At 36.3% G+C, this 16,134-nt stretch overlaps 1 protein-coding gene across 4 annotated transcripts in view; it reads left to right on the top strand.

Annotated features, from left to right (window-relative positions):
• The window catches only part of LOC139703464 (ubiquitin carboxyl-terminal hydrolase 9X-like), a 119,142-nt gene that overhangs the window by 56,545 nt on the left and 46,463 nt on the right, over positions 1–16,134 (top strand). For all 4 annotated transcript variants that reach the window (XM_071606932.1, XM_071606935.1, XM_071606934.1 and 1 more), the window contains 5 exons: positions 457–697; positions 4,317–4,466; positions 5,483–5,603; positions 14,458–14,588; positions 14,775–15,053. In XM_071606932.1, the coding sequence (XP_071463033.1) occupies positions 457–697; positions 4,317–4,466; positions 5,483–5,603; positions 14,458–14,588; positions 14,775–15,053 (922 nt within the window). The remainder of the gene's footprint in view (positions 1–456; positions 698–4,316; positions 4,467–5,482; positions 5,604–14,457; positions 14,589–14,774; positions 15,054–16,134) is intronic.

Genomic DNA, 16,134 nt, shown 5'->3' on the forward strand with positions numbered 1-16,134 from the left:
TCTGTGAAACCTAAATGAATTATGCGGTTAGATTCGTGTCCCATTACCCAGATACATCATTATGTATGTGCAGATATTAAAAAATAAAAATATTAAAAGCCCCATTCTGTGACTCTCTGGAGTCTGTTATTTTGGATAAGGCAGCTTGTATTTTCACCTTTAAAAATAATCTTTAATGACTTGAGTTTTTGTAGGTCAAAAATAACAAATATTATTTGTGTCACAAGTTAGAAATATTTTATTCTTATCTATAGAGATAAGATTTGCAATATAGTATATGATAGTTTACATGTACAGCTTAACAAAAGCTAACATTAGTCTCAGTATTCTGAAATAAATTATTGAACCTCCATTCTCGAACTAAATAAGAAAATACTAAAGTCTCAGCTTTATTTTTTTGGCAGTCAGCTAAATGCTTCATTTTTCAATTTTTTGCTTAATTTTTTTTTTTTCTAGAGCATTTTGTGGTAAACATCTCTCTCTCATAGTTCGATTTCCAAACCAAGGCAGACAAGTTGATGATTTGGATATACTGTCTCATACGAATGATACAGTTGGTTCAGTACGTCGATGTATTCTCAATCGTATTAAGGCCAATGTAGCCCATACAAAAATTGAACTCTTTGTAGGTGGTGAGCTAATAGATTCTGAAGATGACAGAAAGCTAATTGGACAATTAAACTTAAAAGATAAATCAGTAAGTACATAAACTTTTCGAATGTTCACCCAAAATATTTAATTTTTTATTATCAGTAAAAGTGTCACATTTAACTGTTATTTGCATGTCTCTATTGATATCTATGCATAACTTCAAATAAGGTAGATGTCTCAGAACTTCTAGTAGAAATATAGTATCCTCCTATATATATGGGTTGCATCTTTACACATTTGTCCAATAATAAATGAAAGCAATTAAGAAAAAATGGCACCTATTTTGAAAAGAATATGTACAAACTTTTTTGTCGTTATTCTCTAAATGGTATAAAAACTTACATATCATTTACATTGTATAAGATATTGTAAGAAATTTATTAGAGATGAGTTGAAATATATAAGGAACTAGCATTTATGAAACTTGATATCATAATTTGAGGAACAAGAACCAATCCTTCAAGGATGTTAAGGGAGGATTATCCAGGGAGTTATGTTAAATAATACCATTTTTATTTTTTATTTTTATTTATTTATTTATTTTTAGTTGTAGTTTGTTGAGAGCCACAGCCGAAGGGGCCCCAGCAAACTGCCAGTTGCCAGCAAACTTCCAGCTGCCAGCTGATGATTGGCTCACAGCGGCCCCAGCAACTTCTAGCTGCCAACTGATTGGCTCCTCTGTGGTGATGCTCATTGGGCTGTTTCCCCGCCCTTTCAGACCAGGGAGCTGCTCATTGGGGGGCTTTTTTGGCTCCGCCCACACAACCCAGCCAATCAGCCTCAAGAGCAGGAGGAGTGGGGGAGGTTGAGAGGCTTGTGGGACGCCGGTGGTGGCAGTTGGGCTCTGAGGGTTTTTCCTGAGGAGCTGTGTGGTGTGGTGTGTGTGTTCTAAAAATAAAGTTCGTTTCTTTTGACAAGTGGCTCCTGAATTGTGCCCAGCCAGACTGCGGCATTTCGCCTAGTCGTCTCCTTGCAAAATTCCTCATTGGCAACCTTCCATAACAGGTATTGTCCTCCATTTAGCACAGCTTTACACATATTAGCCCAATCTGCTGGCGTCATGTTCAAGTTGGTAATGGATTCGACCATGCTTACAGTGAAGGGTGCTTGAGGACCATAGGTTGTTACAACCTCTTTTAGCTGCTTCACTTTTTTGAAATTTAAAGCATGGTGAATTCGCTGCCCTCCTGCCTGCTCAAATACAGAGCATGTTAATATTTGAGATCCTGTCTCAGGATCCCATCTATCTACTGCGGGGGTTGGGAGCCTCCCAGCATATGGAGGTGGCGCTGTTGGTTGGACACTTAACGCCCTCTGGTGATAGAAAGGTGTTAGTAGCAGTCTCCTGTAGAGGTGGCGCTGTTGGTTGGACACTTACGCCCTCTGGTGATAGAAAGGTGTTAGTAGCAGTCTCCTGTTGTAACATTTCCCCTGATGGCTTTTTCTGCTCTAAACTCTCTTCCTCTGTCTGACTAGCTCAAGAGACCTTCTCTTTTACTTGAATATCCCCGCCTGTCACGCGGGAGACCGGGGTTCGACAGGGAGCCAGGGAGGTTGAGAGGCTTGTGGGAAGCCGGTGGTGACAGTTGGGCTCTGAAGGTTTTCCTGAAGAGCTGTGTGGTTTAGCGTGTGTGTTCTAAAAATAAAGTTCGTTTCTTTTGACAAGTGGCTCCTGAATTGTGCCCAGCCAGACTGTGGCATTTGGTGGGCCACACAGGGAATGACTGAGGGTAAGTAATAAGGTAAACTGCTAGCCCCTGAGGGCAGGGCGAGAGGATGGGTAGCCATTTTAAGATTCTTTCTTTGTTTGGTTTCACTTTTGTTTTAAGTTGCCTGTTCCTGGAGATGAGTGAGACGGAAGAAAAACCGCTCACATCTGAGGAAAAACTATTTGCGTCTGAGGAACAGATAGGGAGAAAGGACGGATGGACATTTCAGGAGGATAGAAAGCCTGATATAATGATTTTGTGTTGTTCCATTTTGTTTCATTCTGTCTCGGCTTTGTTTGGCGTCATCTTGTTGGGTTGTATTATAGTAGAAATATAGGATCAGAAATTAGTAAAAAACAAACCGAAAGAGTGTTAAGTAAATTGTTAGAGGAAGGAGGCATCCCAGTAAAATCAATAGCAGTCAGGGCATACGTTGATACAATACAAAAATGTAGCCCATGGCTTTTTAAGGAGGAGGAGTTAAATATATCACAATGGAACCATCATGGTGAAGATTTAAAAAGAATAGAAAAGAAAAGCCCAGGGACTCTGCCAGTTGGCACATTGCCATTGTGGATGTTCGTATCTTGTTTGCTTAGTCCAAAGCCTTCAGTTCAGACAATGGTAGAGGAAGGAGAAGACATATTGATTCAAGTAAAAGAGAAGGTCTCAAGTTAGTCAGACAGAGGAAAAGATTCAAGTAAAAGAGAAGGTCTCTCGAGCTAGTCAGAGGAAGAAAGTTTAGAGCAGAAAAAGCCATCAGGGGAAAAGTTACAACAGGAGACTGCTACTAACACCTTTCTATCACCAAAGGGTGTAAGTGTCTAACCAACAGCGCCACCTCTACAGGAGACTGCTACTAACACCTTTCTATCACCAGAGGGCGTAAGTGTCCAACCAACAGCGCCACCTCCATATGCTGGGAGGCTCCCAACCCCCGCAGTTGATAGTTGGGATCCTGAGACAGGATCTCAAATATTAACATGCTTCTGTATTTGAGCAGGCAGGAGGGCAGCGAATTCACCATGCTTTAAATTTCAAAAAAGTGAAGCAGCTAAAAGAGGTTGTAACAACCTATGGTCCTCAAGCACCCTTCACTGTAAACATGGTCGAATCCATTACCAACTTGAACATGACGCCAGCAGATTGGGCTAATATGTGTAAAGCTGTGCTAAATGGAGGACAATACCTGTTATGGAAGGTTGCCAATGAGGAATTTTGCAAGGAGACGACTAGGCGAAATGCCGCAGTCTGGCTAGGCACAATTCAGGAGCCACTTGTCAAAAGAAACGAACTTTATTTTTAGAACACACACACCACACCACACAGCTCCTCAGGAAAAACCCTCAGAGCCCAACTGCCACCACCGGCTTCCCACAAGCCTCTCAACCTCCCCCACTCCTCCTGCTCTTGAGGCTGATTGGCTGGGTTGTGTGGGCGGAGCCAAAAAAGCCCCCCAATGAGCAGCTCCGTGGTCTGAAAGGGCGGGGAAACAGCCCAATGAGCATCACCACAGAGGAGCCAATCAGTTGGCAGCTAGAAGTTGCTGGGGCCGCTGTGAGCCAATCATCAGCTGGCAGCTGGAAGTTTGCTGGCAACTGGCAGTTTGCTGGGGCCCCTTCGGCTGTGGCTCTCAACAGTAGTTGGACAAAATACCTTTATTATTTATTTATTTTTATATGGTGCTGAGGATTGAAACCAGTGTCTTGCATATGGTAGGCAAACATTGTACTGCTGAGCCATAACCCCAGCCCCAACATAGTACTTTTAAAATTGGTTTAATGTGGGTTGTTTGGTTTGGTTTGGTTTTTGTTGTTTTTTTTTTTTATGTTTAAGAAATGAAAAGCCTCAAATCATTAAAGATTATTTTTAAAGGGTAGTCTTTTTTAGTTCTAGATTCTAAGTGTTGTAAAGTATTTTATCTCATTTTTACTATTATGTAATTACCATTTTTAGCTAATTACAGCCAAACTTACACAAATAAACTCGAACCTACCATCAAGTCCTGATAGCTCTTCTGATTCTTCAACTGGATCCCCTGGAAATCATTGTAATCACTACAGTAATAGTCCCAATCCAGAAGTAGAAAATTGTTTGCCTGGGGTGGTGAGTAACAACTGAATAAAAGGAATCATACTCTTTTTGGGGAAATATGAACAAATGTGTGGAATGTTTCTGAGAAGCTTATAGTTTTATAGATTAGTCAAAAGTATCAAATAAGTGTACAGTTAGCTATTAACTCATGAGTGGACTCCTAAATTGTTGGAATTTATAAAATGACATACCTCAAATTAGCTATTATAATTTGATTACACTATTAAATATATAACTAGAATATTTATTTATAATTGTAGTTGGACACAATACCTTTATTTCCTTATTTATTTTTTGTGGTGCCGAGGATTGAACCCAGGGTCTCGTGTGTTCGAAGCGAGCGCTCTACTACTGAGCCATAACCCCAGCCCAGAAAATACTACTATATTTTTACTTTTTTTTAGAAATTGTGTTAAAGAAGTGTGTGATCTACTATTTTTATCAGACTCTTAATAACTGTATTTTACATCTTAAAAATTAACTCCATTGGCCAAATTATATTGTTGTGTTATATGCAATATAGGATTACATAACAAAAAATTGGGAGAAAAACAAAACAACTCTTGCCTTTCTTAACTTTTCTCTCCTCCATTCTTTTAAGTATTGATAAAATTTCAATTACTCTAACCACATATGTGTTAAGATTTGGGTCTCTAAAACTTGGAATTAGGAATATAATTCCTGAAGGACAAAGTATGTTCTGTTTAAATAGCATCTGAATACCTTGTAAAGGTATAGTTTGTAATATAGAATAGACTGTCACAAAAGAAATTACTCAAAGCTTTGTGAAACAATAAATGATGTGCTATTTTGCATCTTAAAATATTAAAATAAGTGTATTTATAAAAGTGAAAAGATGAAGGAAGGCACATCATTTCAGGAAGTATATATGGTATATATATATATATGCAAAGAGTGATTGATCAGTTGAAAACACATTTTGGGGATAGTGAATCGATAATTTTTGCTAATAAAAACCTTCCTGGGCGTAATTTACAAGTTAGTGTTTTATATATTCTATGTTCTAGATAATGTCACTGCATCCCAGATACATATCTTTTCTTTGGCAAGTTGCAGACTTAGGTTGCAGCCTGAATATGCCTCTTCTTAGAGATGGTGCAAGAGTACTTATGAAACTGATGCCACCAGGTTAGTAAATTGTCTAACTCCGTCCTCTTAAGAAAGTCTGATCAGTGAACAATAAACAAACATGGAATGGTAATAAAGTCTGTTCAGATATACTTTGTGGAACAGTGCATCATATTGATCATGAGTCTTCCATACAAATATGGTGAAATTTTTTCTACAGATAGGGAGAATATTTAATATTTTTAGCAAGGTGATATTAAATGCAGTTTAGAAAATTGGGGTTCTTCAACATTCAGAATGAAGAGTAATCTTTGTCTTTAGACATTCTGATCCTCCATTATGATTTCAAAAACACTTTTAAAAAACTTCACTTTTATTAGTGCATATACCCAAACTATTATTTTGTGTGTCATATTTGAATATTTTGTACTGACTTATTTATATGTAGGTAAAGGTGTGTTTCTTATGAATTCATACAATCTTTCTCTCATCCCTCTCACTTTTGCTTAGTGTTTTCATTGTTCACATTTTTAAAACTATGAAATACAGTTTTCTTATTTACTTCTAATTTGATTTTAAAATTGACCCTTTCCTTGATTGTCTGTAGTTATTATTACTACCTCTTCCCAATTTCATCCATAACTTCTTAAAACAATTTCTACAAGGTGATACCTGTTATTTCATGATATCTTGGAATATTTTGCTCATTCATGGCCCATTCTAGTCATTTTCTTTGGTACAGCTCTCATTCTGGAACTTTCTACTTCTCTGCTACAGTACGATTCAGAGTTCTTATTCTTACAAAGTCAGTTGCAAGAATCCTTCTCTTAATGCTGGTCATTTTGCTTCTTTCCTCAATATTTTGGGGTTTTGTCATATGATTATTTCAATGTGCTCTTAATCTTGAGATTTTCTTGAGTAATTTTGCTGAAGCTTGTTCTCCAAAAAAAAAAAAAAAAAGTATATAAAATAAAAGGTTTTTATTTTTTTTTTAAGATATTAGCTGAAATGCAAACAAGTTCTTTTACCGTGGTAATAAGTTTGGTTTTCAATTAATCCTTGAGTTATAGAATCTTGTGATGGTGTACTTTGGAATTTTTTTAATTGTCTTATATACAGGATCTCAGTGGATTTTGCCAGTTGAACAATTGATTTCTTCAGTTTGAGAGATCTACATTTTGCGTTGTTCATTTTCTCACTGCTTTCTTTGTATTTTTGAGATTTTTATATGCTGTTTAATGAAGTGTTAAATTAACCTAATTTTTTTATTCTTTGCTTCTCTTTATTCCTTTTTAGTTTCTTTGGCTGATCTCTTGGTTGATTTTGTATGTATGTGTAACCACCTTATTCTATCATTTTCAAGACTTTTTCTTTTTTAAAGTTGGCTTCTATTTTTTTAAATTTTTAATTTTTTTAGTTGTAGATGAACAGATACCTTTATTTTGTTTATTTATTTTTATGTGGTGCTGAGGATTGAACCCAGTGCCTCACACATGCGAGCTAAGCAATCAATCGCTAAGCCACAACCCCAGCCCAGTTGTCTTTTTTTTTTTTTTAAGCAATATTTAATGTTCCTGATAACATTTGTGTTTTAAATGTTCTGATCAGCAATCCATGTGTTATTGTATTGAAATAATTACAAAATTACAGAAAAATTAAAATACCAAGTCTCATCATTAAACTCTATGAAAATACTTTGTTAGTTTGATGTCCTCACTCAGAAGTGTGTTTTTCAGATAACACTGTTGTAAACATAGTAAACTTAAATTGATATATTTCTGCCATCAAATCCACTAATTTATTCAAGTTTCATCTTTCCTCAGGTTTTACCAGTTACTATAGTAAAATTCTTCAGTGATAGGTATTTAAGAACTTTCTGTGTGAATAGCCAGTATTTTAAGCAAAATCAAGAATATCTTGTAGATACTTATTTAGCAAGGGAAAATTAATTTCTACATATTTTTATGAGCAGAATTCAGACTATACTTAGTATTGGTTTTTCATAATGTATGCTTTTTGGAAGATGAGGATAAACTTTTTGGGGGGAGTTATAGGGTTTGAACTCAGGAGCACTCAGCCACTGAGCCACATTCCCAGCCCTGTTTTGTGTTTTATTTAAAAACAGGGTCTCACTGAGCTGCTTAGCGCTGTGCTGTTGCTGAGGCTGGCTTTGAACTTGTGATCCTCCCACCTCATCCTCCCAAACTGCTGGGATTGTAGGCATGTGCCACCCTGCCTTGCTGAGGAATAATCTTTTTAGTTGTACTTGTCAATGGACCTTTATTTTATTTATTTATTTGTATGTGGGGTTGAGTATTGAATCAGGGATTCACACATGCTAGACAATTGGCCTACCACTGTGCTGCATCCTCTGCCCAACATTTTGTTGTGTTAAAATTCATAGTGTATGTTTATTCTTATAAACTTAGTGGCAAGTATTCCTTTGTTAATGCTGGTCTCTTTGCTTCTTTCCTCAGTATTTTGGGATTTTGTCATGTGATTATATTTAGTTCAAATTTTAAGCTAAATGAGAACTCAGTTTCATAATTCACTGTATTTTCAAATATGGAGATGTTCTTTGCACATTTGTAGAGGTATGTAAATGCTAAGGGCCCTGTGTTTTAGTGGGGAAAATATGCATTCTATAAACTGTATAGAAATCAATCTTCATGCTTTAACTTCACAGCAGTGGGAGTGTATATATGTAAATACTTGTGAATCAAACAACATCTTAGTTGTGTAAATTACTGTATTATATTGCATATGTCAGCACTGTTTTACCTTTTGATTTTTAGCTGAATTTATTATGCAATATCAAGTCTACAGCCACAGTTTAACCAAACACTCAGATTTTAACAGTGGTGGTTAATCGGAAAAAAATAATAATAAATTTACCATTGCGACATACATTATGGGTGTCTGAGTGGGAAACCACTCCCCCCCAGGTGTGTGAACTGCAAATTGTTTATCCTTCAGGCACAGCCCTGGACGTGAGGCCGTGTGTTGCAGTTCTTGTGCTTGCTCCATGGCCCACTCCTCGACTGGTCGCTGCAAGGACCGTTGGCCAGAAATTGTATTGGTGGCTGCCTATAATCTCCTTAGCTACTGCCTGAATATATATACCATGGTAACTACGCAATAAAATCAGACCTGCTTCCTGATTAGTCTCCAGAGATCTTGATTAACAACTCCATAGCCACTTTCTCCTTTATCTTGTTTTGTAGACTTCTGGCTGGACAAGAGAGAACCCACGCAAGTGTTTTCTCAATTTCTTTGAAAATATTTTTGTTCTACTCACAGTATTCCAGAGCCCCATTATTCAAATGCTTTAAACTTAACTCTTGGGTCAGCATGACTTCTCAGCAGCATTATTAATGTCTGTGAACTCATCATGGGCCAAGGAGAATCACTCAGAATCATATGCCCTGTTTTTATTATTTTCTTTTATTGTGGCGATAGATTCGTATGTATATTATATGATTTACTTTATGTCACATGAGGTAATATTATTGTACCTAATGTAAGTGTATATTTTAGTAGCATTAATTATGTCTATATGTACTATTTCCAATGTACTTCTTTTTAATTGTTGTATTGCTCCCACAGTAATCAGCTCTTTGAGCAGTTGTTCTTGCCAAAAAGTTAACATTTGAAACAAATTTATTTTCTCTGGACATTTTTTCCCCTCTTGGATTCAACCAAATTTAATGCCATTGCTATCATTAAATGGTTTTCTATTTCTTAACCAACAGATGAGTCTGTTTCCAACGACACATCTGAATTAGCCATTTTCCCAAGCACTGATTTCTTCATGTATAAAATGTAATTTAAAGCCAAAATTTGATCTCTGCGTTTTCCTTACTTGAGATGTGATGCCTCTCTCATCCCTCAAGATACAGATAGCATAGGTGTGTAAGCATACCCAGTCACACATATTTTCTTCTGTGTGTACTATGAAAATTTGTATAGGTATATAAAAATCATGAGCACATAATAGAATTTCCAGTTTCACTATTGTGAAACTTTGAGTTTTTATTTTTTTATTTTTTTTGGATATCTAGGATTGAACCCAGGGGCACTTGGCCACTGAGCCACATCCCAGCCCATGAGACAGGGCTCCTTGAGTTGCTTAGCACCTAGCTTTTGCTGAGGCTGACTTTGAACTCACGATCCTCCTGTCTCAGCCTCCTGAGCTGCAGGTGTGCAGTAGTGCCCAGCTTCTTTTCACTTTTTTCTGTAGCAATGGGGAAACTGGTTCCATATTATAATTAAATTATTTAATTATTTGTTTAATCCCCTAACTTCTGTGGCAGTCTTTTCCCTGCATAAAAGCCCTTTCCTTTATTTAGCTAAGGCGTTAGCTGCAGTTACTCATCTGTCCTTTCACAAAAATATTAAACAGACACATTACAAACAGAATACTGTTATTGGAGAAAACTTGCTATATCCCAGACAGGTATCTCAGTGTAACTAAATCCTAATTTGGAAGATATTAAACATATAAGAAATAGAGAAATTTGTGGTTTAACATTATTAAGATAAAGTAGGGAATGAAATTAGATCCTCTGAATCAGAGGGACTACAATTAAAGAAAATATACCTGCCTTGGGACCAGAGCAATGTAAGGCTTTTAATTTTTTAAAATTAGTGTTGCAGTAATTCACTCGCAGGTCAGCATGAGAAAGAAAGAAGAAGCAGAGCAAGCAAAGCAGCAGCAGGAAAAAAAAGCCCTTTATTATATACAAGCAATCTTTTTATAGTATTGTGAACAAAGAAGGCAGCCTTCCAACAGCAATAAATCAGGTCTTTCAGCTAATTAAACATAGCATATAGAAGTTTTACTTTCTAATCAGAAGTGACCCGCTTCTCATGGCTAATCTACTCTCAGCCTGGAACATGCCTAGCTTTGCTCTTGTTAAGAACAGATAATAAAATTTTTCTCAGCGCCCTCCTAGCCCACTTGGCAGAACATCCCGTTTGCAGGCAAGTCCTCCCAAGGACAGCAGACACCTCGTTTTCAAGCATGTCTGCTGTTACCTGTCTATACCTTGACAGAATATCCCGTTTGCAGGCAGACTCCATCAAGGACAGTAATAGTAACACAGACACATCTGATTCTCTACAATTAGAATAAAAAGGGTTTCTGTGCTTCAGCTCTCTGGCTTCTGCACTCTATCTCCATAAGGTTTTTCTAACATTTGGAGAATGTGATAGACGCCCGTGCCTTTTAACCTACATATTTTTACTACAATATCCATGTGCTTCCTAAGAACATGAGTTGTTTTTTTGTTTGTTTGTTTTTTGTTTTTTGTTTTTTGTTTTAAAAAGGGAGAAGGAAGGTTTATTGCTTTGCCAGCAAAGGAAAAATACAAGAACTTCAGTCCCAAACGCTGTGATTCTGCCTATCTGCAGAGGAATGGGGCTATTTTTAGAGCTGATTCAAAATGCTACTTTCCATGTGTTCTCTGCTGGAATTGTAATCAGTTGTTGAGAGCGAGTCATTTCTGAGATCTTCTAACCATACCCAAAGTCTGGTTACTTTGTTCCTATGGTGGGTGAGTACTTGGTAACAGAAAAATATGATTAAAGTAGGGAAGAAATGTAATCCTGTTTCCCTGAGATTAGGTTGGAGAAGGGGGAGAGGAAGAAAAAGTAACACCATTTTAAAAATAAGTTGCAGTGACAAAGGAGCAAGAGCTATACCTAAAGCATGAAGTGCACCACTACTAAATTTCCCCATATCCCATTTCTGTGGAAAATATGGGCTCCTTTCCAAGGTGTTCCTGCCAAAAGAGGGAAAAGTAATACAAACTCCTTGTTTTCCATCAGGAACCCCAGACAAGGCTTACATAGGGCAGGGATCATGCAGATGGCCATAGGTGTCATGACTTATTCAGTTTGTTTTTTTTTTTTTCCCTCAAAGTAGACCATGATGGGAGCCACCTGTACTATGCAGGGAGAAGAGGTAGGAGTTCCCCAAAGCAAAAGGAGTTTCAGCACCTATTAGGACAGTCCTACAGTCCCTCCCTTTACTCACAGGAGTAGCTCCTCTGTTCTACCCAACGCAGACACACTTTCTCCTAACTCTCCAGTATGACTCTCAGTAAGTTGATCAGCTATTTTGCATTATGAGCATGGAAGTAGAGTTCCTTGGAGAGTCAGGCCTACCCAAGAAGGGTGAAGCGTGCGCTGCTGTTACCCAGGAAACTAATTTTTTTCCCTAAAGCTCAGTCCTCAGAAATTAGTCTTGAAATTCAGGATCTGTCCCCATTTCCCTGGTGGTGAAGATTGAACATCCAAGAAATGTTGAGGCAAGAGTAAAAAGTTTTATTTAAAAGATAAAATAGAGAGAGACTCGTACCATACATAGGGAATACATAGGGAATGGGGGTGACTTGCCCCTTTTAAAAGACTTTAGGTTTCTACCACCCTGCCCACTTGGTGGGTAAAAGGGCAGGAAGAGATCTGGCCAGGGGGAATTCATTAGCAAGTTCTTTCTGGGAGAAACAATTCCCTAAAGATAGGTGACCTTGGCCAAGGTTGGAGGAAGAGGTAGTGCTCTGGAGATAGTAGCATTTTATTTCTCTTTGAATCAGTCTTCAGCTTCCTGACCTAGTCATTAATTCATTATCTACACTGACTGTCCTTTATCCCAGTCTACCTTGTCCCCTATGGCAATCCAACAAGGAAGACACAGTTTTGAGAAAAAAAGAAAAGATTGGTTTATTGCTCAGCTTGCAAAAGAAAAACAGGACTCTCCTGACCCAGTGGCTGTGATTTTCAGGATATTATGAAAAATACCAAAGAGTTTTTTTTATTTTGTTGTTGTTGTTGTTGTTTTGTTTTGTTTTTTGGTGTGTTTTGTGGGGGCCGGAGTGGGGAGGAATTGAACCCAGGGCCTTGTGCATTACCTGCTGAGCTATGTCCCCAGCTCTCTCTTTTTTTTTTTTTTTTTTGTCTTTTAAAAACAGCAGCTCTACATAATGGCCTGTAATCCCAGCAGTGGGGAGGCTAGGCAGGAATAATGTAGGTTCAAAGCCAGCCTCAGCAATTTAGATATGTCCTGAGCAAATATAAAATTAAAAAAAAGATAGGAAAGTGGCTCAATGGTAACTCCCTAGGTTCCTACTTTAAAAAAAAAAAACAACTATGACTACCCAAGTTGAATTTTGATTATTACAAGATAATGTTTCTTTTTAAAAACTGTAATAAAATCTTGTATAAAATTACCACCGTAACTGATTATTCTGAAAAAAGTGTACAGTTCTTCAGTGGTAGAGTACTTTCTTGGCATGGCATGTGTGAGGCTATAGGTTTGATCTCTAGAACTGCAAAAGAAATCTCAGAATACATTTTTTTTTTTTAAAGAGAGAGGGGGAGAGAGAGAATTTTAATATTTATTTTTTAGTTTTCAGCGGACACAGCATCTTCGTGTGTATGTGGTGCTGAGGATCGAACCCGGGCCGCACACATGCCAGGCGAGCGCGCTACTGCTTGAGCCACATCCCCAGCCCTTCAGAATACATTTATAAATGTACAGTTCACTGCTGTTTTAGTCAGCTTTTCCTTTACTGTGACCAAAAGATCTGACAAGAACAATTGGAGAAGGAAAAGTATATTTTGGCTCATAGTTTAAGATGTAGAGTCCCCGCTTGGCGGACTCCATAGTTGTGAGCCTGAGATGAGGCAGAACCTACTTCTCCAGCTACACCCTACCTGCCTACAGTTAAAACCCAGTTAATCCATCAGTGGATTAATTCACATATTAGGTCACACCTTTTGGAAGACAACTCATTTCTAACCCATTACACATACTGATAAGTGTAGTCATATTATTATGCAGCAATCTCCAATAAAAAAACTCAGTATCTCCTAACAATAAACCCTTTTCTTATACATCCTTAATGATCGCCATTCTCCTTCCTTTTCTGCAAGTTTTATTACTTAATATATTTTATATAAATGAAATCAAGATTATAGTTTCTTTACTGTTGTAACTGGGTATTTCACTTAGTGCAGTACTCTCCAGGTTCATTCCTGTTGTAGAATCTGTCAGAATTTTCTACCTTCTTAAAACTGAGTGACACTTAATTCTTATTTACCATGTATTTATCCATTTATGTCTTAGTTGACATCTCAGTTTTTTCTACTTTTTAATTTTTATAAACAATATTTTTTTAGGATTTTAGTATGGAGTTTTGGTGTGGAACTGTGTTTGCATTTTCTTGGCTGTATAACAGGGTGAAAAATTACTGAGTAACAGTACTTCTGTGATTGACTTAGTGGAGGAAGTGCCAAACTGTTCCAAAGTTGATGCACCATTTTATATTTCTACTAGTAAGATATGAGAGTTTCGGTTTCTTATATCTTCACTAAAACCTGTTACTTTTTTTTTTGTTTTAAATCCCATGTCTTTGGTGATGAAGTTGCATCTCATGTGGTTTTAATGTGTGATTCTTTGATGGCTGATGATATAGATCAATTTTTCACGTGCTTGCTTAGTGATTCATACAGCTTCTTTGTAGAAATGTCTTAATATTCTTTGCTGGTTTTTAATTGGAGTTATTTTTCTTTTACTATTGAATGTTTGAGAGAGGAGCTTATGTTTATGCATTAAGAAAAACAAATTTCTCTTTCAGTGTGTTCTCTGTGTATATTCTTTTGTTGGGTTTTGTTTCTGTCTCAAAAGAAAAAAGAGAACATACTGAGATTTCTAAATAGGAAACCGTTTCCTTCGTGTTTGGGATTGGTGATTAAATAGTCCTAGTTGATCTTGAATCAGTTCACATGTAGTAATGTCTTATATTTAATCCTATACCTCAATTTAAGTTTACTGTTATTATGTTATATTTAAGATAATATTCTTTAAAATATCAAATGTAAATTTTAACCTTAGTTTGTCTTTTATTTGCAGATAGCACAACTATAGAAAAATTAAGAGCTGTTTGTTTGAACTATGCAAATCTTGGAGAAAGCAACATTGGTCCATCTCTTGACTCCCTTTTCTTTGGTCCTTCTGCCTCTCAAGTTCTATACCTAACAGAGGTTTGTTTGTTTTACAAAAATAATTTTTATAATGTATCATAAAATTAAGAGCATGTAAAAGATTATAAAGAAAATATTTAGTCAAGAATTTCTTAGCAATGCTGAGAAGAGAAATGTACAATATGAGATTTTTTTTTTTTTTTTTTTGGACAACCTTTAATTTCTTTTTTTTTTCCCCCCCTCCAGGTAGTTTATGCCTTGTTAATGCCTGCTGGTGCGCCTCTGACTGATATGTCTTCAGATTTTCAGTTTCACTTCTTGAAAAGTGGTGGCTTACCCCTTGTACTGAGTATGCTAATAAGAAATAACTTCTTACCAAATACAGATACAGAAACTCGTAGGGGTGCTTACTTCAATGCCCTTAAAATTGCAAAACTATTACTAACTGCCATTGGCTATGGCCACGTTCGAGCTGTAGCAGAAGCTTGTCAGCCAGTTGTAGATGGTGCAGAACCTATAACACTGGTAATAAATTTTAAGAAATTTTTTGAAATTTATTTTCGTATTTAATTTTTAAAAATAAACTCAGCAATTGCATAACCTGTAGATTTAAGTAGTAACTAGGTATTTAGGATTTTGAAGTAATCATGAATCTTACTGGAGTGTAATATTTTAAGTAATTCTGAGGTGGTAAAGAGAGAGTTGACAAATTTAGCCATTTTATAGTTATTGAACCTAGAAAATGAGTAAAAGATTTTATTAATATGACTTAAATTTTTTTTACATATTTATGCATAGTTCCTTTTCAGTTTTTGAATAGACAACACCAGTTCAACCAATTCTAAAATAAAAGCCGTTATTTTTGTCCTTCAGAGCACTTCTATTTCTTCATCTCAGATTAATGAGTTGAATTGGAGAATAATAGTACATTAATAATAATCTCACAAGATAAATTTCAGTGTACGAACAAGTGTTACAGGGCTTTAGCTCAGTAGTTGAGTGTCTGCCTCGCACATGTAAGACACTGGGTTCAATTCTCAGCACCACATAAAAATAAATAAAGATATCATGTCCATCTATAACTAAAAAAAAAAAATTTAAAAAAAGAACAAGTGTTACAATTCTTTGCTAATACAAATAATAACCTTAATTATATTAGTAAAATTGAGTTATTGGCTTTAAAATTTCATATGTAACATTTTATTTTTTCAATATTATTCATCTACCATATGTCAGGTTTTGTTAGAGATACATTGTGAACCTAAATTGTTCCTAAGTTTGTGAAAGTTAGAATTTGGAAAATAATAGTCAAAATATATTGAGTTCTTATGTATTAGTACCAGGCTTATCTCATTGAAATACTGATATAGCCATATTTGGTGGTCACTAACATTTTTGTTTTCTAAGGAAAAATAAGACGTAAAATGTTTAAATATCTTGGCCCAAAATAATAACAGTGAGCTGAGATTTTAACTCAGTGAAGCATACTGTATATCTCTATTTTCTTACCTCTGCCATTTTAGTTCCTCTGTCGTAGCATTTGGCAAATACATCTTCAAATATGTGTTGTTGGATTAAAATAAACAGTACCTACATAACAGATAAA

The sequence above is a fragment of the Marmota flaviventris genome, chromosome Y (assembly GCF_047511675.1).
Source record: "Marmota flaviventris isolate mMarFla1 chromosome Y, mMarFla1.hap1, whole genome shotgun sequence".
Taxonomy (NCBI): domain Eukaryota; kingdom Metazoa; phylum Chordata; class Mammalia; order Rodentia; family Sciuridae; genus Marmota; species Marmota flaviventris.